Source organism: Scyliorhinus torazame, chromosome 1 (assembly GCF_047496885.1).
Source record: "Scyliorhinus torazame isolate Kashiwa2021f chromosome 1, sScyTor2.1, whole genome shotgun sequence".
NCBI classification, from domain to species: domain Eukaryota; kingdom Metazoa; phylum Chordata; class Chondrichthyes; order Carcharhiniformes; family Scyliorhinidae; genus Scyliorhinus; species Scyliorhinus torazame.
In genome coordinates this window covers 34,278,905-34,295,072 of record NC_092707.1, presented here as the reverse complement: position 1 = coordinate 34,295,072, position 16,168 = coordinate 34,278,905, and the positions used below count along the sequence as shown (strand labels likewise).

The 16,168-nt window shown below is 42.5% G+C and overlaps 1 protein-coding gene across 9 annotated transcripts in view; it reads right to left on the bottom strand.

Moving 5' to 3' along the window:
- mapkapk5 (MAPK activated protein kinase 5) overlaps positions 1-16,168 on the bottom strand; it is a 157,537-nt gene that overhangs the window by 37,681 nt on the left and 103,688 nt on the right. For all 9 annotated transcript variants that reach the window (XR_011936579.1, XR_011936515.1, XR_011936569.1 and 6 more), the window contains 3 exons: positions 5,719-5,799; positions 1,729-1,916; positions 1,308-1,428 (listed from right to left, as the gene is read on the bottom strand). Coding sequence is in view for 2 of the 9 variants with exons in the window: in XM_072485046.1 (XP_072341147.1) it covers positions 1,308-1,428; positions 1,729-1,916; positions 5,719-5,799 (390 nt within the window). In the remaining 7 variants the exon portion in view is untranslated. The remainder of the gene's footprint in view (positions 1-1,307; positions 1,429-1,728; positions 1,917-5,718; positions 5,800-16,168) is intronic.

Sequence of the window (16,168 nt, the reverse complement as noted above, 5' to 3'; positions counted from 1 at the left end):
TTTCCCCAATTAAAGGGCAATTTAACCTGGCCAATTTACCTATTCTGCACATATTTTGGGTTGTGGGGGTGAGGCCCACGCATTCACGGGGAGAATGTGAAAACACCACACGGACAGTGAGTGACTCGGGATTGAACCCGAGTCCTCAGCGCCGTGAGGCAACAGCGCTAACTACTGCGCCACGTGCTGCCCCGAATTTCATTTTTTAAACTTTTCTTTTTACTGGATCCTGTACTAGTTGAGTTCGTCAGGCACCCAGGTTCGATTCCAACCTGGGTCGGGTGGCATATAAAGCGGTTTGTCGACCGCTTTTTCGAGATAATACAGGAGGTCTGGCACAAGTGGGAGGAGGAGTTGCGGGGGGGGTTCCCGGGAGCCAATGCGCACCATCTTCAAAGTTTCTGGACATAAATAGCGTCCTCCACGTGTTTGGAGTTTACACTTTCTCCCCGTGTCTGCGTGGGTTTCCCCCGGGTGCTCCGGTTTCCTCCCACAGTCCAAAGATGTGCAGGGTAGGTGGACTGGCCATGCCAAATTGCTCTTCATATCCAAAGGTTAGGTGGGGTTACGGGGAGACGGTGGAGAGTGGGCCTAGGTAGGGTGTTCTTTCGGAGGGTCGGTGTAGGTTTGATGGGCCGAATGGCCTCCTTCCGCATTGTAGGAATTCTATGAAATAATTCCCTGCTGTACTGTGCAGTAATGTGCACTAGATACTATACTGTAAACTTTTTTTTCAAATTTCTCTGCTGTTTGTACAGTACATAGTTGAGGAACTGCTATAGACTTCTGTTTTTAAAGAATCCTTTGCTGCACAGGGATACTGCTCTGTATTGTACAGTACCCGTGTTTGAGGAACCTGTTGTAAATGTGTTTTAACAAGGCCTCTGCAAGGAAGAAGCCTGCAGGCAAGGCAGCAATTTCAAAGTAACTTACTGTATAGCACAGTGTTTCAATTTTTATATTGATTTTTCCATGAAAAACTGTTCTCAGGATCTTAATTCTGAATAACATTGATTCCAAGGGAAGCCATGCAAGAACCACTTTTAGTGAGTACTCCCTGTAGAGATTATGAATCAATCTGATATTGGACTTCACAAACACACAAGAAAAGACTGAAAATTCTCAATGTAAAACATATCTCCTCAGATTTAATCAATGCTTTAAAAAAGGAAAAGTAGGAATGATACTAACTCTCCATAGTATATCACAAGGAAAGCAATGCTATAGACTGATGAAGTCACTGCAATTGTGTAGTAAAGTGTTAACTACTCGCAGTGTCTTAAGTTATCAATAGTTAGAGAATTCACCTTATCCATCATCATTTGGGAAGATGGGAGGATGTTATCTAAAGCCTCGGTGGAGTTCAGCCAGGGATGATCCAGCACCCCTTCAATATTGAGTCGTTCTTCTGGCTTCACCTTCAGCAATCTGTACGAAAGAACAATATAATCAAACTGGAGCTTGGAAAGAAAGAGGTCCATATATTATTTATATCCATTAATAGAGAAAGAGCTCCTAATTCCAACTATTAAACAACTGAGCAACAAGTGGTATCCATTTATACATACTGCTATGCACCTTGCAATAAAATGCAATGTCCACCAATATCTTGTCTCGGTGTCCAGCTTTACACATCTGATCATCTAATGAATTATTCCACAAAGACTTCAGCACTACCTCAGACTCATCTTACTACTTACTCAACAGCGACCCAAATACTCAACTCACTTTCTCACAATGTCCTTTGCCATCTCGGAAATCTGACTCCACTCTTCCTCTGGGAATTCAAAACTTCCTGTCATGATCTTTTTCCGCATGTCCTTCGGGATAGTCCGGCTGTGGTGTTTGGAATAAAACGGTGGATATCCACATAGCATCACGTAAATTATTACACCCAGCGACCACAGGTCACAGCTCTGGGATAATAAACAATAAAAAAGAAATAAGGTTTTTAGGTATAAAAAGATATCTCAAAATCGAAATAGGATGTTATCTTGGAATTTAATTTAAATTTGTCTTGCATCAATCACCATTCCACCCCCAACCCCCTACATCACTCGTGGAGGAGGATGGATAGCCTGCTTCCAGGTCTCAAATTCTGGCCGGAATATGAAGAGTGCAGTCCAGAGAGGTTTTTTACTACTTCTCCAAAGAATAGGTCCTCTTCTTCATTCAGTATCATCTCCAGTCGCTGGAGCGAGATCAGAACTCATTAATTTGGGAGGGGAAATCATGGCAGCAACTTAGTTTTGTTGGAATTCATGCTGTGTCACGAGGCTACCTCAGAACGTCACTGGCAGATGTCAGATACATAATTGATCCAATTGTCACGAATTACAAACGAGGGCTGCAGTACAGCTTTTTACTGGGAGCGTGTAAAAGCATTTCTTCAAAATCTGAATGTTTGCGATGCCAAAGCACCGAGTGTCACAGAACTTTGAGGGGGAAAATACAGAACATGGGATGAAAGAAACACGAGGACAGAAGGAAACTCAAGCAAGTAACATTTAACTTCAAATCCAATTAGAACAGCAAGGATTCAAAATTCCATCGTGGTTCATAATCACTTTGCTAAGGTGCAGTAAAAGCACATTAACTCTCGAGACCAGAAACTGTAAAGAAAAATAATTTGCATTTATGCACAGCCCTTCACAACATCAGGTACGCCAAAGTACTTGGGTCCCCCAACCAGTAATGCAAAAATAATCAGATTACAAAATTAAAAAAAAAAATGTTTTTAAGTGATTTTTGGTCTAGGAACAAACATTGGTTCAGACATCAGAGTGGGGTGGACGGTGGGATTTGGGGGCAGTGAGTTCTCCAGCTACTCTTGAAATAGCGTTATGGGATCTTTTACATCCACCTGAGGTGGTGTAGAGGACCTGTGTAAAAATCTCATCAGAAACACAACACCTGGGCAGCACGGTGACCTAGTGGTTAGCACAGCTGCCTCATAGCACTGAGGTTCCAGATTCGATCCCAGCTCTGGGTCACTGTCTGTGTGGAGTTTGCACATTTTCCCCGTGTCTGCGTGGGTTTCGTCCCCGCAACCCAAAAATGTGCAGAGTAGGTGGATTGGCCACACTAAATTGCCCCTTAATTGGAAAAAATAATTGGGTAATCTAAATTTATTTTAAAAAAAGAAACACATCACCACCAGCAGTGAAGCACTCCTTCAGTATTGCACTGGCGTGTCATTCTGGATTTTGTGCTCATGTCTTGAAGTGGGACCTGAACCCACAGCTTTCTGACCAGAGGAAAGTGTGCTATCAGCTGAGCCATAGCTGACGACAAGTCAATGAAGGAATTACAGTTTCCCAAATTTTGCATAATTCCTGCAAAAATTTAAATCACAAAACCACCAGGCCAGTTCTATATTTAGTACAAGTAATAGCCAATAGGGTGGTCACCGCCTCACATATACTGGTATACAAAATAAAAACATGATTACTTTAAAACTTTAGACAATTGTATCCTTTTAATTGCACATGTCAATTTGGGACCCTCAAAGGGCAGCACGGTGGCGCAGTGGTCAGCATTGCTGCCTCACAGCGCTGAGGTCCCAGGTTCGATCCCGGCTCACTGTCCACGTGGAGACATTCACCCAGTGTTTGCATGGGGTTTGCCCCCACAGCACAAAGATGTGCAGGGTAGGTGGATTGGTCACAGTAAATTGACCCTTAATTGGAAAAAAATAATTGGGTACTCTAAAATTTATTTTGAAAAGTTAAAAAAATTTGGGACCTTCACATCACTGAGCTTTCTCAAGACAACTTTCCCCAGTCTTACTGGCAGATGGCGTTTAAAGAACAGAAAATGAAAGGAAGCTTCAAGAAAACATCAATAGTTTACACAACTGCTATTTCTACAAGATACCTCCCGTTATAGCAAGGTTGTTACCCTCTCACATAGGACTTTGTTCACGAGAGAGATAACCAATACTGCATATCACAGTTAATTAAAAAAGTTAAAGAGAAAATATTCCAAAATATATATTTTTAAAAATTTTAAGTACCCAATTCTTTTTTTCCTCCCAATTAAGGGCCAATTTAGCATGATCATTTCACCTACCCTGCACATCTTTGGGTTGTGGGGGGTGAGACCCAGGCAGAAATAATGTGCAAACTCCACACGACAAGTGACCTGGGGCCGGGATCGAACCCGGGTCCTCAGCACCTTGTAGTAGTGCTAGCCACTGTACCACCATAATCAAAAATATAACTGAAGGTAAGGAGGTGAGGAGAACATTATCTTCCAGTACTGAAACCGATGCAAGGATTTAAAATAAATCAGAACTGGTTTTGTAAAAGAACATTTTGCATGTTTCAAGATTGGAAGAGAGGTGTCATTAAATTTTTCTTTGTTTTTTCAAAAAGTAAATTTAGAGTACCCAATTCATTTTTCCCAATTAAGGGGCAATTTAGCGTGGCCAATCCACCTACCCTGCACATCTTTGGGTTGTGGGGGCGAAACCCACGCAAACACGGGGAGAATATGAAAACTCCACACGGGCAGTGACCCAGGGCCAGGATCAAACCTGGGACCTCGGCACCGTGAGGCAGCAGTGCTAACCACTGTGTTACCGTGCTGCCCACGAGAGGTGTCATTACTAACGACATCATGCGCTAAATGAAAAATTCTACATTTTTGAATGACTTAGAAAGATCCACCGCACTTCTGTTTTACATCATAGATGACAGCCCTGTGGGAAGGCTTCAATAACATTCCTTTTATTTGCCTTGAATAATTTAGATCTAAATATCGATGTCCTGATGATGATGTTTCAGACATTCATTAAAAAGCACTGGATGGGAAATAGTAGACTGAAGGATTAAATACTGCAGAGATTAGTTGATTCTAAAAAAAGCTAAAATAGGTCCTTCTTGCTAAACTACTTTTAAAATTAAAAACAGCCATAGCTCTTCAGGACCACATACCATTGAATAGCAATACCTACTCCCAGGATATTTGTAGAGACAGTGTAGACATGTGCTAGTTGTAAGCAGCCATATCTCATCATGCCTCACCCATTTTCCCTGTCCCAGTAATCATATTTCTTCTGGGGAGGAGGGATCGGGAGAGAAAGAGCATCTTCGTTGTTGAATACCCTCGGCTACTAACCCTGGCACGATCACAGTCATCGTGGAATAACATACAAACTAATATTCTTCTCTATTTTGGGTGGTGGGAGTTGGTGCGGGGGCAAGCAACAAATGGCAATATTAATACATCATTATGCAACACTACATCATTTTACATTGAATCTTCCTCAAATATACATTGCATACTTTAGCGGAGAAGAAGCATTCAATTGAGATGAAGACTTCTTTATTACTATAACTGAGCCAACCCATTCTGTTGGCTCAGAACTGGTCCTGCCAGTAACGTTCCGCTTACCAAGTCAGAAAGTTTTTCTCAGGACCCGGATTCAAATTCCACCACAGCAGATGGTGAAATTTGAATTTTAAAAAAAATCTGGAATTAAAAGTCAATGTAACTATTGACCATTGTCGTAAAACCCATCTGGTTTACGAATGCCCTTTAGGGAAAGAAAGTTCTGTTCTTACACGGTCTGGTCTATATGTGACTTTGGGCTCACAACTAGGGGTGGGCAATATACTCTGGTCCAGCCAGTGACATCCACATCCCATGAACAAATTTTTAAAATTTGACGACAGTGCTAGATAATACTCTAAATTGTGATTAAAGGTTGGCTACCTTGTTGTATGTGTAGGGAGTGGGTGAGGTAGGTATGATTCCAGATTTCTCTTTCTGGTGTCTCCTCTGGGCTTCCAGTACCTTGACAGAAAGAAAAAGATGACATGGAGAAACCAAAGCGCCATAATTTTGCACACCATGCTAATTACTACAATTTAACAAAAATGAATTAATATCCTGCTTCATAGAATTTACAGTGCAGAAGGAGGCCATTCGGCCCATTGAGTCTGCACCGGCTCTTGGAAAGAGCACCCTACCCAAGCCCACACCTCCACCCTATCCCCATAGCCCAGTAACCCCACCCAACACTAAGGGCAATTTAGCATGGCCAATCCACCTAACCTGCACATCTCTGGACTGTGGGAGGAAACCGGAGCACCCGGAGGAAACCCACGCACACACGGGGAGTATGCTTCTTATTAACTGATGACAAAAGAATGAATGAATTCAGAACTTAAAATACTGAGGAAGCCCTGGATAACATCTTCCAAGAGACTGAGGGAGAGAAATAGATTAAATAGTCAAATCTGCAGGCGGCACACTGGCGCAGTGGTTAGCACTGCTGCCTCACAGTGCTGAGGACCCGCATTCGATCCCAGCCCCGGGTCACGTCCATGTGGAGTTTGCACATTTTCCCAATGTTTGCATGGGTCTCACCCCCACAACCCCCAAATATAAGACCATAAGACACAGGAGCAGAATTAGGCCACTTGGCCCATTGAGTCTGCTCCGCCATTCAATCATGGCTGATATTTTCTCATCCCCATTCTCCTGCCTTCTCCCCATAACCCCCGATCCCCTTATTAATCAAGAGGATGTGCAGGGTAGGTGGATTGGCTGCCCCTTAATTGGGAAAAAAAAGAATTGGGCACATTAAACAAAAAAAAAGAAACTTAAATTTAAAAAAAGAAAATCAAATCTGCAAAAGTATTGCAACTGACAAATGCCCCCAGGGCATAGAGGATTTATCAAGGATATAGGGACATTTCTGACATGTCTATACGGTCAGTGTTCTGTTCTGGCGGATTCAAATTTCTCACGATGGAAACATTTCCTCACTTGGTCCATTGCCTCAGGTTAAATAGCACAAAATAGTTTCCAAATTCTCTCAGTTGCCATGTTGTTCCCTCATGAACCCCAGTATATGCTAGCAAACAAGAAGAGCTCTGAATTTTAATTCCCTGTAATTGCTTTACCATGCCCTTCCTTGCTCTGGCCCTTGATCTTCAATTATCCTATCCTCTCTAATCTAAACCAATTCTTTAATTTTGTTGTCTTGTTGAAACTTTTCAGATGCACCACCTCACTAACCACAGTACCCCTCAATTTTCTGTTATTCAGGAAGCAAATATTTAAGCAACAGATGCACTCTAAATAGTTGTCATTACTGCTTTCCAAAAAGTTGGACACACCCAAGAGCTCACGGAGCTGACTGGGTCACCATCATGGATCCATGCTTCTGGGGCAGATGCTGATTGGTCATCCACTGCCTCAACCAGAATGAAAAGGACAACCAGAGGCAACACACTCACAATTACACTTTTCCTTCATATCACAAAGTATCAGATATAACCTGTCTCCCAAGCACCTCCTTTGCCACCCTTCAACAGCTTACCATTTTGCTATGAGACTTCATCATAGAATTTACCAAAGAGCCATCAAAACAAAGTCCCTCCATTATTTTCATTCACTGCACAGGTATTTAGTCAAGCAAATCAACATGTTTGGAACACTTATGAAAGTCAAAAACAACATGAAAATCTGAGCCAGGTGACTGGAAGTGGAGCACCATTGATGGCTAATGTCCCAAGCAGGGGACAGGAAGAGGATACAAAAGGAGAGTTCCAGAAGATGGCAGGGTGGTTGGCACTGTTACCTCACCGAGACAGTGACCCGGCTTCAATTCCAGCCTTGGGTGACTGTGTGGAATTTGCAATTTCTCCTCGTGTCAGTCTGAGTTTCCTCCGGGTGCTCCGGTTCCTTCCCACAATCCAAAGATATGCAGGTTAGGTGTGGTTACAGGGATAGGATGGTGGAGTAGGCGTAAATAAGGTGCTCTTTCAGAGAGTTGGTGCAGACACGATGGGCCAAATGGTCTCCTTCTGCTGTACTGTAGGGATTCTAATATATATATAATATGATGGGGACAGGAAACGGTCCTAGTTCTGTTAAAAGAAGGAGCAATTAAGGGGCAACTTTGCGTGACCAATCCACCTACCCGGCACATCTTTGGGTTGTGGGGATGAAATCCACGCAGACACGGGGAGAATGTGCAAACTCCACAGTGACCCGAAACCTTTGCAAGGAGAAGTGAAGGAAGCAGCCAAAGGTTTGTGACTTGTGAGGCAAAGGTTCTGCTTTGGAGCAGCAGTGCTCTGCTTTGTGCAGCCGAAGAACTAAAGTTGTGCTTGTAAGTCGGTGTTGGAGTGCAGACTCAGGACCCAGTGGAACATAATCACAAGAGAAGAGATTTAAACCCTGCGAGGTGGGCCGTCGTTGATGCCGTCAGAGTTGGAATAACTTTAAAAAAAATTTAGAGTACCCAATTAATTTTTTCCAATTAAGGGGAAATTTAGCGTGGGCAATTTAGCGTGGCCAATCCACCTATCCTGCACATCTTTGGGTTGTGGAGGCGAAACCACGCAAACACGGGGAGAATGTGCAATCTTCACACGGACAGTGACCCAGAGCCGGTATCGAACCTGGAACCTCGGTGCTGTGAGGCTGCAGTGCTAACCACTGCGCCACCGTGCAACACAGAGTTGGAGCAACTTTACTTCAAGGTTTGATTTGATTTATTGTCACATGTATTAGTATACAGTGAAAAGTATTGTTTCTTGCATGCTGTACAAACAATGCATACCGTACATAAGGAAGGAAGGAGAGACTGCAGAATATAATGTTACAGTTATAGCAAGGTGTAGAGAAAAGATCAACTTAATACGAGGTAGGTCCATTCAAAAGTCTGATGGCAGTAAAGAAGCTGTTCTTGAGTTTGTTGGTACGTGACCTCAAACTTCGGTATCTTTTTCCTGACGGAAGAAGGTGGAAGAGAGTATGTCTGGGGTGCGTGGGGTCCTTAATTATGCTGGCTGCCTTTCTGAGGCACCAGGAATTATAGATAGAGTCAATGGATGGTTTGCGTGATGGACTGGGCTACATTCACGACATTTTGAAGTTTCCTGCGGTCTTGGGCAGAGCAGGCTCCATACCAAGCTGTGATACAACCAGAAAGAATGCTTTCTATGGTGCATCTGTAGAAGTTGGTGAGGGTCGTAGCTGACATGCCAAATTTCCTTAGTCTTCTGAGAAAGTAGAGTCGTTGGTGGGCTTTCTTAACTATAGTGTTGGCATGGGGGGACCAGGACAGGCTGTTGGTGATCTGTACACCTAAAAACTTGAAGCCCACGACCCGTTCTACTTCAATCCCATTGATGTAGACAGGGGCATGTTCTCCACTACGCTTCCTGAAGTCGATGACAATCTCCTTTGTTTTGTTGACAGAGGGAGAGATTATTGTCGTCACACCAGTTCACCAGATTCTGTATCTCATTCCTATACTCTGTCTCGTCAATGTTTGAAATCCGACCCACTACGGTGGTGTCATCAACAAATTTGAAAATCAAGTTGGAGGGGAATTTGGCCACACAGTCATAGTGTATAAGGAGTATAGTAGGGGGCTGAGGACACAGCCTTATGGGGCACCAGTGTTGAGGATGATCGTGGAGGAGGTGTTGTTGCCTATTTTTACTGATTGTGGCATGTGGGTTAGAAAGTTCAGAATCCAGTCGCAAAGGGAGGAGCCGGGGCCAGGGAGTTTGAAGAGGAGTTTCGTAGGAATGGTGGTGTTGAAGGCTGAGCTGTAGTCGATAAATAGGAGTCTGACATAGGTGTCTTTGTTATCTAGGTGTTCCAGGGTAGAGTGCGGGGCCATGGAGATGGCGTCTGCTGTGGATCTGTTGCAGCGGCAATCCGGGAGGCTGGAGTTGATTCGTGCCATGACTAACCTTTCGAAGCACTTCATGATGATGGATGTCAGAGCCACTGGACGAGTCACTAAGGCACGCTGCATGACTTTTTTTTGGTACAGGGATGATGGTCATCTTCTTGAGGCAAGGTTGTTTTAAAGTGAGGTTGAAGATGTCTGTGAATACCCCGCCAGCTGATCCGCGCAAGACCCGAGTGCTCATCCGGGTACCCCATCCGGGGCATTGACCTTCGAGAAGGCTGCTCTGACGTCTGCAGTAGTGATCTCAGATACAAGTTCATCCGCGGCTTCTAGGGTGGAGGGCTCGCTCTCGTTGACCTCTGGCTCAAAGCAGGCACAGAATGCGTTGCGCTCATCAGGGACGGGTGCATTGGAGCCGACGATTTTACATGCCTTCATATTGTAGCCCGTTATGTCTTGCAGACCTTGCCATAGACGGCAGGGATCCGTGTGGCTAGCCTGGGACTCGAGCTTGGTCCGGTACTGTCTTTTGGCAACTTTGATGGATTTCTTTAGATCATATCTGGCTTTCTTGTAGAGGTCAGAATCGCCTGACTTGAACGCATCAGACCTAGACTTCAGCAAACAGTGAATATCCCTGTTCATCCAGGGTTTCCGGTTGGGAAACACACGGATTTGCTTCTTTGGCACACAGTCTTCTACACACTTACTAATGAAGTCAGTTACTGTAATGGCGTACTCGTTCAGGCTGGTCGCAGAGTTTTTAAATACTGACCAGTCCACTGACTCGAAGGAGATCACCCGATTCCTCAGACCAACAATGCACGACTTTCTTTGACAGATTCTCCCGCTTCAGTTTTTGCTTATAAGCCGGGAGTTTTGAAGATGAAGTCTGGAATCCCTGACAGAGGTAGAGTTTCAGTGGGTTTGGCTGACTCAGTGTTACTGACACAGGTATGTTGAGAAATCCATTGACTGGGTCTTGGTCGCTTCTGCCATTTGGTGTTGTGTGGGGTGTTTGACCACAGTTCATGTTAATTCTCATGTATTTCGGCGCAGGATACTGTTGATGTGGAAGGAAGCCAAGCCCCCGGGGGTGGAGACCTGGATAAATGACATGGCAGGGTTTATAAAGCTGGAACGGATTAAGTTCGTCCTAAGGGGATCGGCTCAAGGGTTCACCAGGCGGTGGCATCCGTTTGTCGAATACCTCACAGAAAGATAGAGAGAATGGAAAAGAAGAAGGCAGCAGCAGCAGCCCGGGGGGGGGGGGGGGGGGGGAGAAGAGGAACCAGAAGGACTCTCAGGGTTGTTAATATATATGTATAATATGTATAGGTCGTTGCTATAAATAATTGTATATTGGACTGTTAAATCATATTTTTGGAGAGTGTTTATCTGAGACAAGGCAGTTGCCATTTAGTTTTAGTTTTCGTTTTTGTTATATATTATTTATTCTTTGTTTATAAAACAGGTCATTGTTACTTATACTGTTATATTATTGTGTAAAGGATACACAATGTACTGTGATGGTTGACCAAAAATTTTCAATAAAATATTTAAAAAAAAAAAAACATTCTCATGTATTTCATACCCATGATAGATATTGTAAATTGTTTTATCTTTCTGATTTTGGTACATTAAAGTTTATTTTTGCTTGTTCAAACCCGTAGAATCTTGTGTATTTCTTCAATTATTGGTCCCTAACCAAGTCTTACCTACAATTTGGCCTAGGATCATAACATAAAATTGGGGACAAAGACAAGTGCTGGTACTTGTTAAAGTTGATAAGATGTCCACGGTGAATTTTATTAAACAGATTGGCTTTGTCAATTGCTAGGATTTTTCTGGAGGGGAAGATTTATCTTGAGTGATTTGCAACAATTAAGCAAGACTAGGTTAATCGTATTAGCAGGAGAGTTAGAGTTAAAAAGGTAAAGGTAGGGGCTAAGAAAGTAGAAACAGTCGAGTAATAGCACACTATCTGGGATCGGAAGGAAAAGTTAATCCAGATAGCAATTCACTTTGAGTTAGCTAGAAATTAGTAAGTGTGTAGAAGACTGTGTGCCAAAGTTGCAGATGAAGAAACCTAAGTTGCAGATGAAGAAACCGAAGACAGAAAGAGATCGAGAAAAGCAGAACGTTTGAACTTGAAAAATAAAAAATGAAAAGGTTTGCATTTGAATCCCAGAGACAGAAATTAGCAAAAGAGTGGGCATCTTGTAGCCAGTTACGTCTTGCAGACCTTGCAGTAGACGGCAGGGATCCGTGTGGCTAGCCTGGGACTCGAGCTTGGTCCGGTACTGTCTTTTGGCATCTTTGATGGATTTCTATAGATCATATCTGGCTTTCTTGTAGAGGTCAGAATCGCCTGACTTGAACGCCTCAGACCTAGACTTCAGCAAGCAGTAAATATCCCTGTTCATCCAGGGTTTCCGGTTGGGAAACATGTGGATTTGCTTCTTGGCACACAGTCTTCTACACACTTACTAATGAAGTCAGTTACTGTAGTGGCGTACTCGTTCAGGCTGGTCGCAGAGTTTTTAAATACTGAGCAGTCCAGTAGGAGATCACCCGATTCCTCAGACCAACAATGCACGGAAATGCAAAAGCTCGAGCTCAAGCTTTAAAGGGAGAAAGAAATCATACAGCATGAGCTGGCTAGGGAACAGCTTAAATGAGAGAGTTTAGTAATTTAGATGAGGAATAAATCCAATTCCGAGTTTTGATATAACTAACAGTCTTTCCCTAATGCCTAAATTCCCTGAAGGTACGAGTTCAGAAATAAATTATCTCATTTGAAAGGGTGGCTACAAAGCTGAACTGGCCACAGGACACATGGACTTGCATTTTGCAAAGTGTTTTGGTTGGGAAAGCTATGGTTGTGTATTCCAGACTTCAGGAAGAAGAACAATCTTCAGATTATGAGATAGTTAAAAGTGCACTTAATGCTTGCAAGGTAGTCCCTGAAGCGTATCAGTTGAAATTTCAGATTTTAAAGAAAAGACAACTGAAACGTTTACAGAATTTGTTAGGGAGAAAGAAATGTGGGACCAGTGGTTTTGGTCTCTGAAGTTAGAACAAACGTTTTTATAAATGTCAGGGAGCTAGGGGCAGTAAAGTGGCACAGTGGTTAGCACTGCTGCATCACAGCACTGAGAACCTATGTCACTGTCCTTGTGGAGTTTGCACATTCTCCACATGTCTGTGTGGGTCTCACCCCTACAACCAAAAAGATGTGCAGGATAGGTGAATTGGTCACACTAAATTGCCCCTTAATTGGAAAAAGAGAATTGGGTACCCTAAATTTTTAAAAAAACTGAATGTGAGGGAGCTAAAGATATTGGAAGAATTTTGAAATAGCATTCTAATAGCTATTAGGTCACACCTGGAAGACGGTAGGGTTTTAAAAATATGGGAAGCAGCAGCTCTGGTAGATGGGTATGATATATCACATAGGCAGCAAAAGAGTAGCAGATCACCATCTGCAAACGCACAGGGAAGCTGGAGGAACAGAAGAGTCTAGCTTTACGGAGAAGGTAGAAGTGGTTCTAGTCAAGAAGTGTTATGCTGTAGAGGATAAATGTGATATCAAGAAACCAGTACTTTTTTGCCATGAGAGGGTATCTCAAAGCCAGTTGTTAGAAGCCAAACGGTAAACTGATAGCAGTGGTAGGAATGCTTAAGGAGTCTTCAAAAAAGGCTGCATCAGAAAAGGAAATGGGTGTAAAAACCAAAGCAATAATACAAATGAAACAGATTTCCTCAAAATCTACTGGAAAGAGGAATTTGGTTCAGGATAATCAAGGAGAATCCTCCATAACTACTGCTCAAATGAGTCAAGCTACTGGAGGTTTTGTCTTGAAGGAAGAAGTGTTCCCTTACCCCTCCAATAAAACAAGTAAACAATTAATATCTTGAGAAACAAGGGGGACAAAGCAATCATTGATGGTGACGGAAGAAAATTTGCATTCCAGGTAGCGTGAAGGAAAAAGTATTAATAGGGGCTATTAATGGGATTTAAGAACTTGTTAACTAGTGTAAAGTCAACTTACAAAGTGACTTGATAAACAGAATTGTTACTGTGGCAATTGCTCTTAGTTTACCGCTTGAAGGGGTAGATTTTATATTGTGTAATGATTTGGCCAGTGTAGGCAGTAACATGGTAATGACTGCGTTGCAGTAGGTGCTTGATCATGTTAAGTTCTTAAAATTTACTGTAGCCACACACAAGAAGCTTATTATTGGCAGAATGCAATTGAAGGAAAGTCTGATTAGCTTAATGGACAAACGTCACGCACAAAAGATGAGTTTTTTGATGAAAAATAAAAAATGGATGAGAACACTTAAGCATCAGTCACAGGAAAAGGAATTGCTGATGAATCAGGACAACTGGTTGAATGCAAAATTAAAAACCAAAACTGATGAACTGTTGGAATATCATCATGAAAAAAGCAATGGGATTCTTGAACTTCAATACAATCTGGAAAACAAAAATAAGGAGATGGACAGTATGTAAGGGCAGTATGTAAGAGCAGATGCAGACTTTAAAAGCATATAAGGAAAATTCTAAGAAACATAACTGAAGATCTAATGAGTGAATTGGAACAATCTAAGGAGCAGTAAGTAACTATAGAAAAAGATTCCAAAAGGAATTGAATGCCTATGTGAAAGTGCTCAGCTTGTGTAGGGTTCCACAGAAAAGTCTGAAGCCAAAGTAATAGAATTCACCAGAATAGTTCCGGAGATGAATGAAAATATTAATAAGCTTGAAAAAGAATTGGAAAATGGGAACAGACAAGTATATAAATAAAACTGTGAAAGAAATGAAGATGAAGGTTCTATTTTTCAAGTCTCAACAGGAAGAATATGAACCTGTGCAGAAGACTGCAGACTCTCTCTTGAGAAACTAGAAATTGACTTGATTAAAGAGAGGAAAAAACATCTTAGTGCAAGTTTATCCATCAGGCGTTGATCAAAAGAATGAAGCAACAAAATCTATTATGGGGGAAGTGAGTGAGGAATATCATTTTGAAGCTGGTTGTCAATCAGATATACATTGTTTTTGTCGCAAACTTAAAGGACCCTTTGAAGGAATGTTTCTATTAACAGGGGAAGCAAATAAGAAAATAAGTCCATGTTCTTCTGTGTTAAAATTGAGAAACCTGTGTGAAGAGGGGAAGACCACCAGAATATCGTTTTGCAGTCACACCAACAAGGTTGAAAGCCCTCGTACAAGCTGGTCATGGATGATGATAAATTATATGGATTATAGCCATATATCATGTGTTGGTCTTTTATTCAGAGTTTAAAGAAAGGGTGGAGGAGAAAAGGGAGATTTGGAGTTATAATTATGTGATGTTTAAATTTCGCTAATCTGACTTATGTGTACTGGCTTTTGTTTTGGCTAAACCGTGGTACTTTTATAATAGGAGATGCGGAACTGTGCCACAAATGAAAAGATTATTTGTATAGTACGCAATAAGCTATTTGTTCGATGTCTGTAATTGGATTGGATTTATTGTCACATGGACCAAGGTACAGTGAAAATGTATTGTTCTGCATATAGTCTAAGCCAGATCGTTCCACACATGAAAAAGCATAGGACATAAATAAATACATCGCAAATACATAGGCACAGGCATCGGGTGAGCATACAGAGTGTAGTACTACTCAGTACAGAAGGTTTATGAAGAGATCAGTTCAGTCCATAAGAGGGTCATTCACGAGTCTGGTAACAGCGGGGTAGAAGCTGTTCCTGAACCCGTTAGTGCGTGTTCTCAGACGTTTGCATCTCCTGCCCGATGGAAGACAGAATAACCCAGGTGGGATTATGCTGCCCGCTAACTTGATGTGTAGGCAGAGTCAATGGATGGGGGGGGGGCGCGTACGCGTGATAGACTGGCTGTATTCACGACTCTCTAGTAGGTTGAGCAGTTGCCATACCAGGCTATAATGTAGTGAGATCGGATGCTTTCTATGGTGCAGCTCTAAATATTGTTAAGAGTTAATGTGGATACGCCAAATTTCCTTAGTTTCCTGAGGAAGTATAGGCGCTGTTGTGCTTTCATGGTCGTAGTGTTGACATGGGTGGACCAGGACAGATTGTTGGTGATGTGTACACCTAGGAATATGAAGCTGTCAATCATCTCCACCTAGGCACCATTGATACAGACAGGGGTGTATACGATACTTCACTTCCTGAAGTCAATGACCAGATCCTTAGTTTTGCTGACGTTGAGTGAGAGATTGTTGTTGTTGCACCATGCCACTAGGTTCTCTATCTCCTTCCTGTACATCGCAATTCAAGATCTGACCCACTATGGCCATGTCATCAGCAAACTTGTAGATGGAGTTGGAGCCACATTTTGTCACAGCCATGTGTGTATAGGGAATATGGTAGGGGGATAATGCCACAGCCTTGCGGAGCCCCGCAATTCACTATTGTGGAAGAGGTGCTGTTCTTTATCCTTACTAATTGTGGTCTATGGGTCAGGAAGT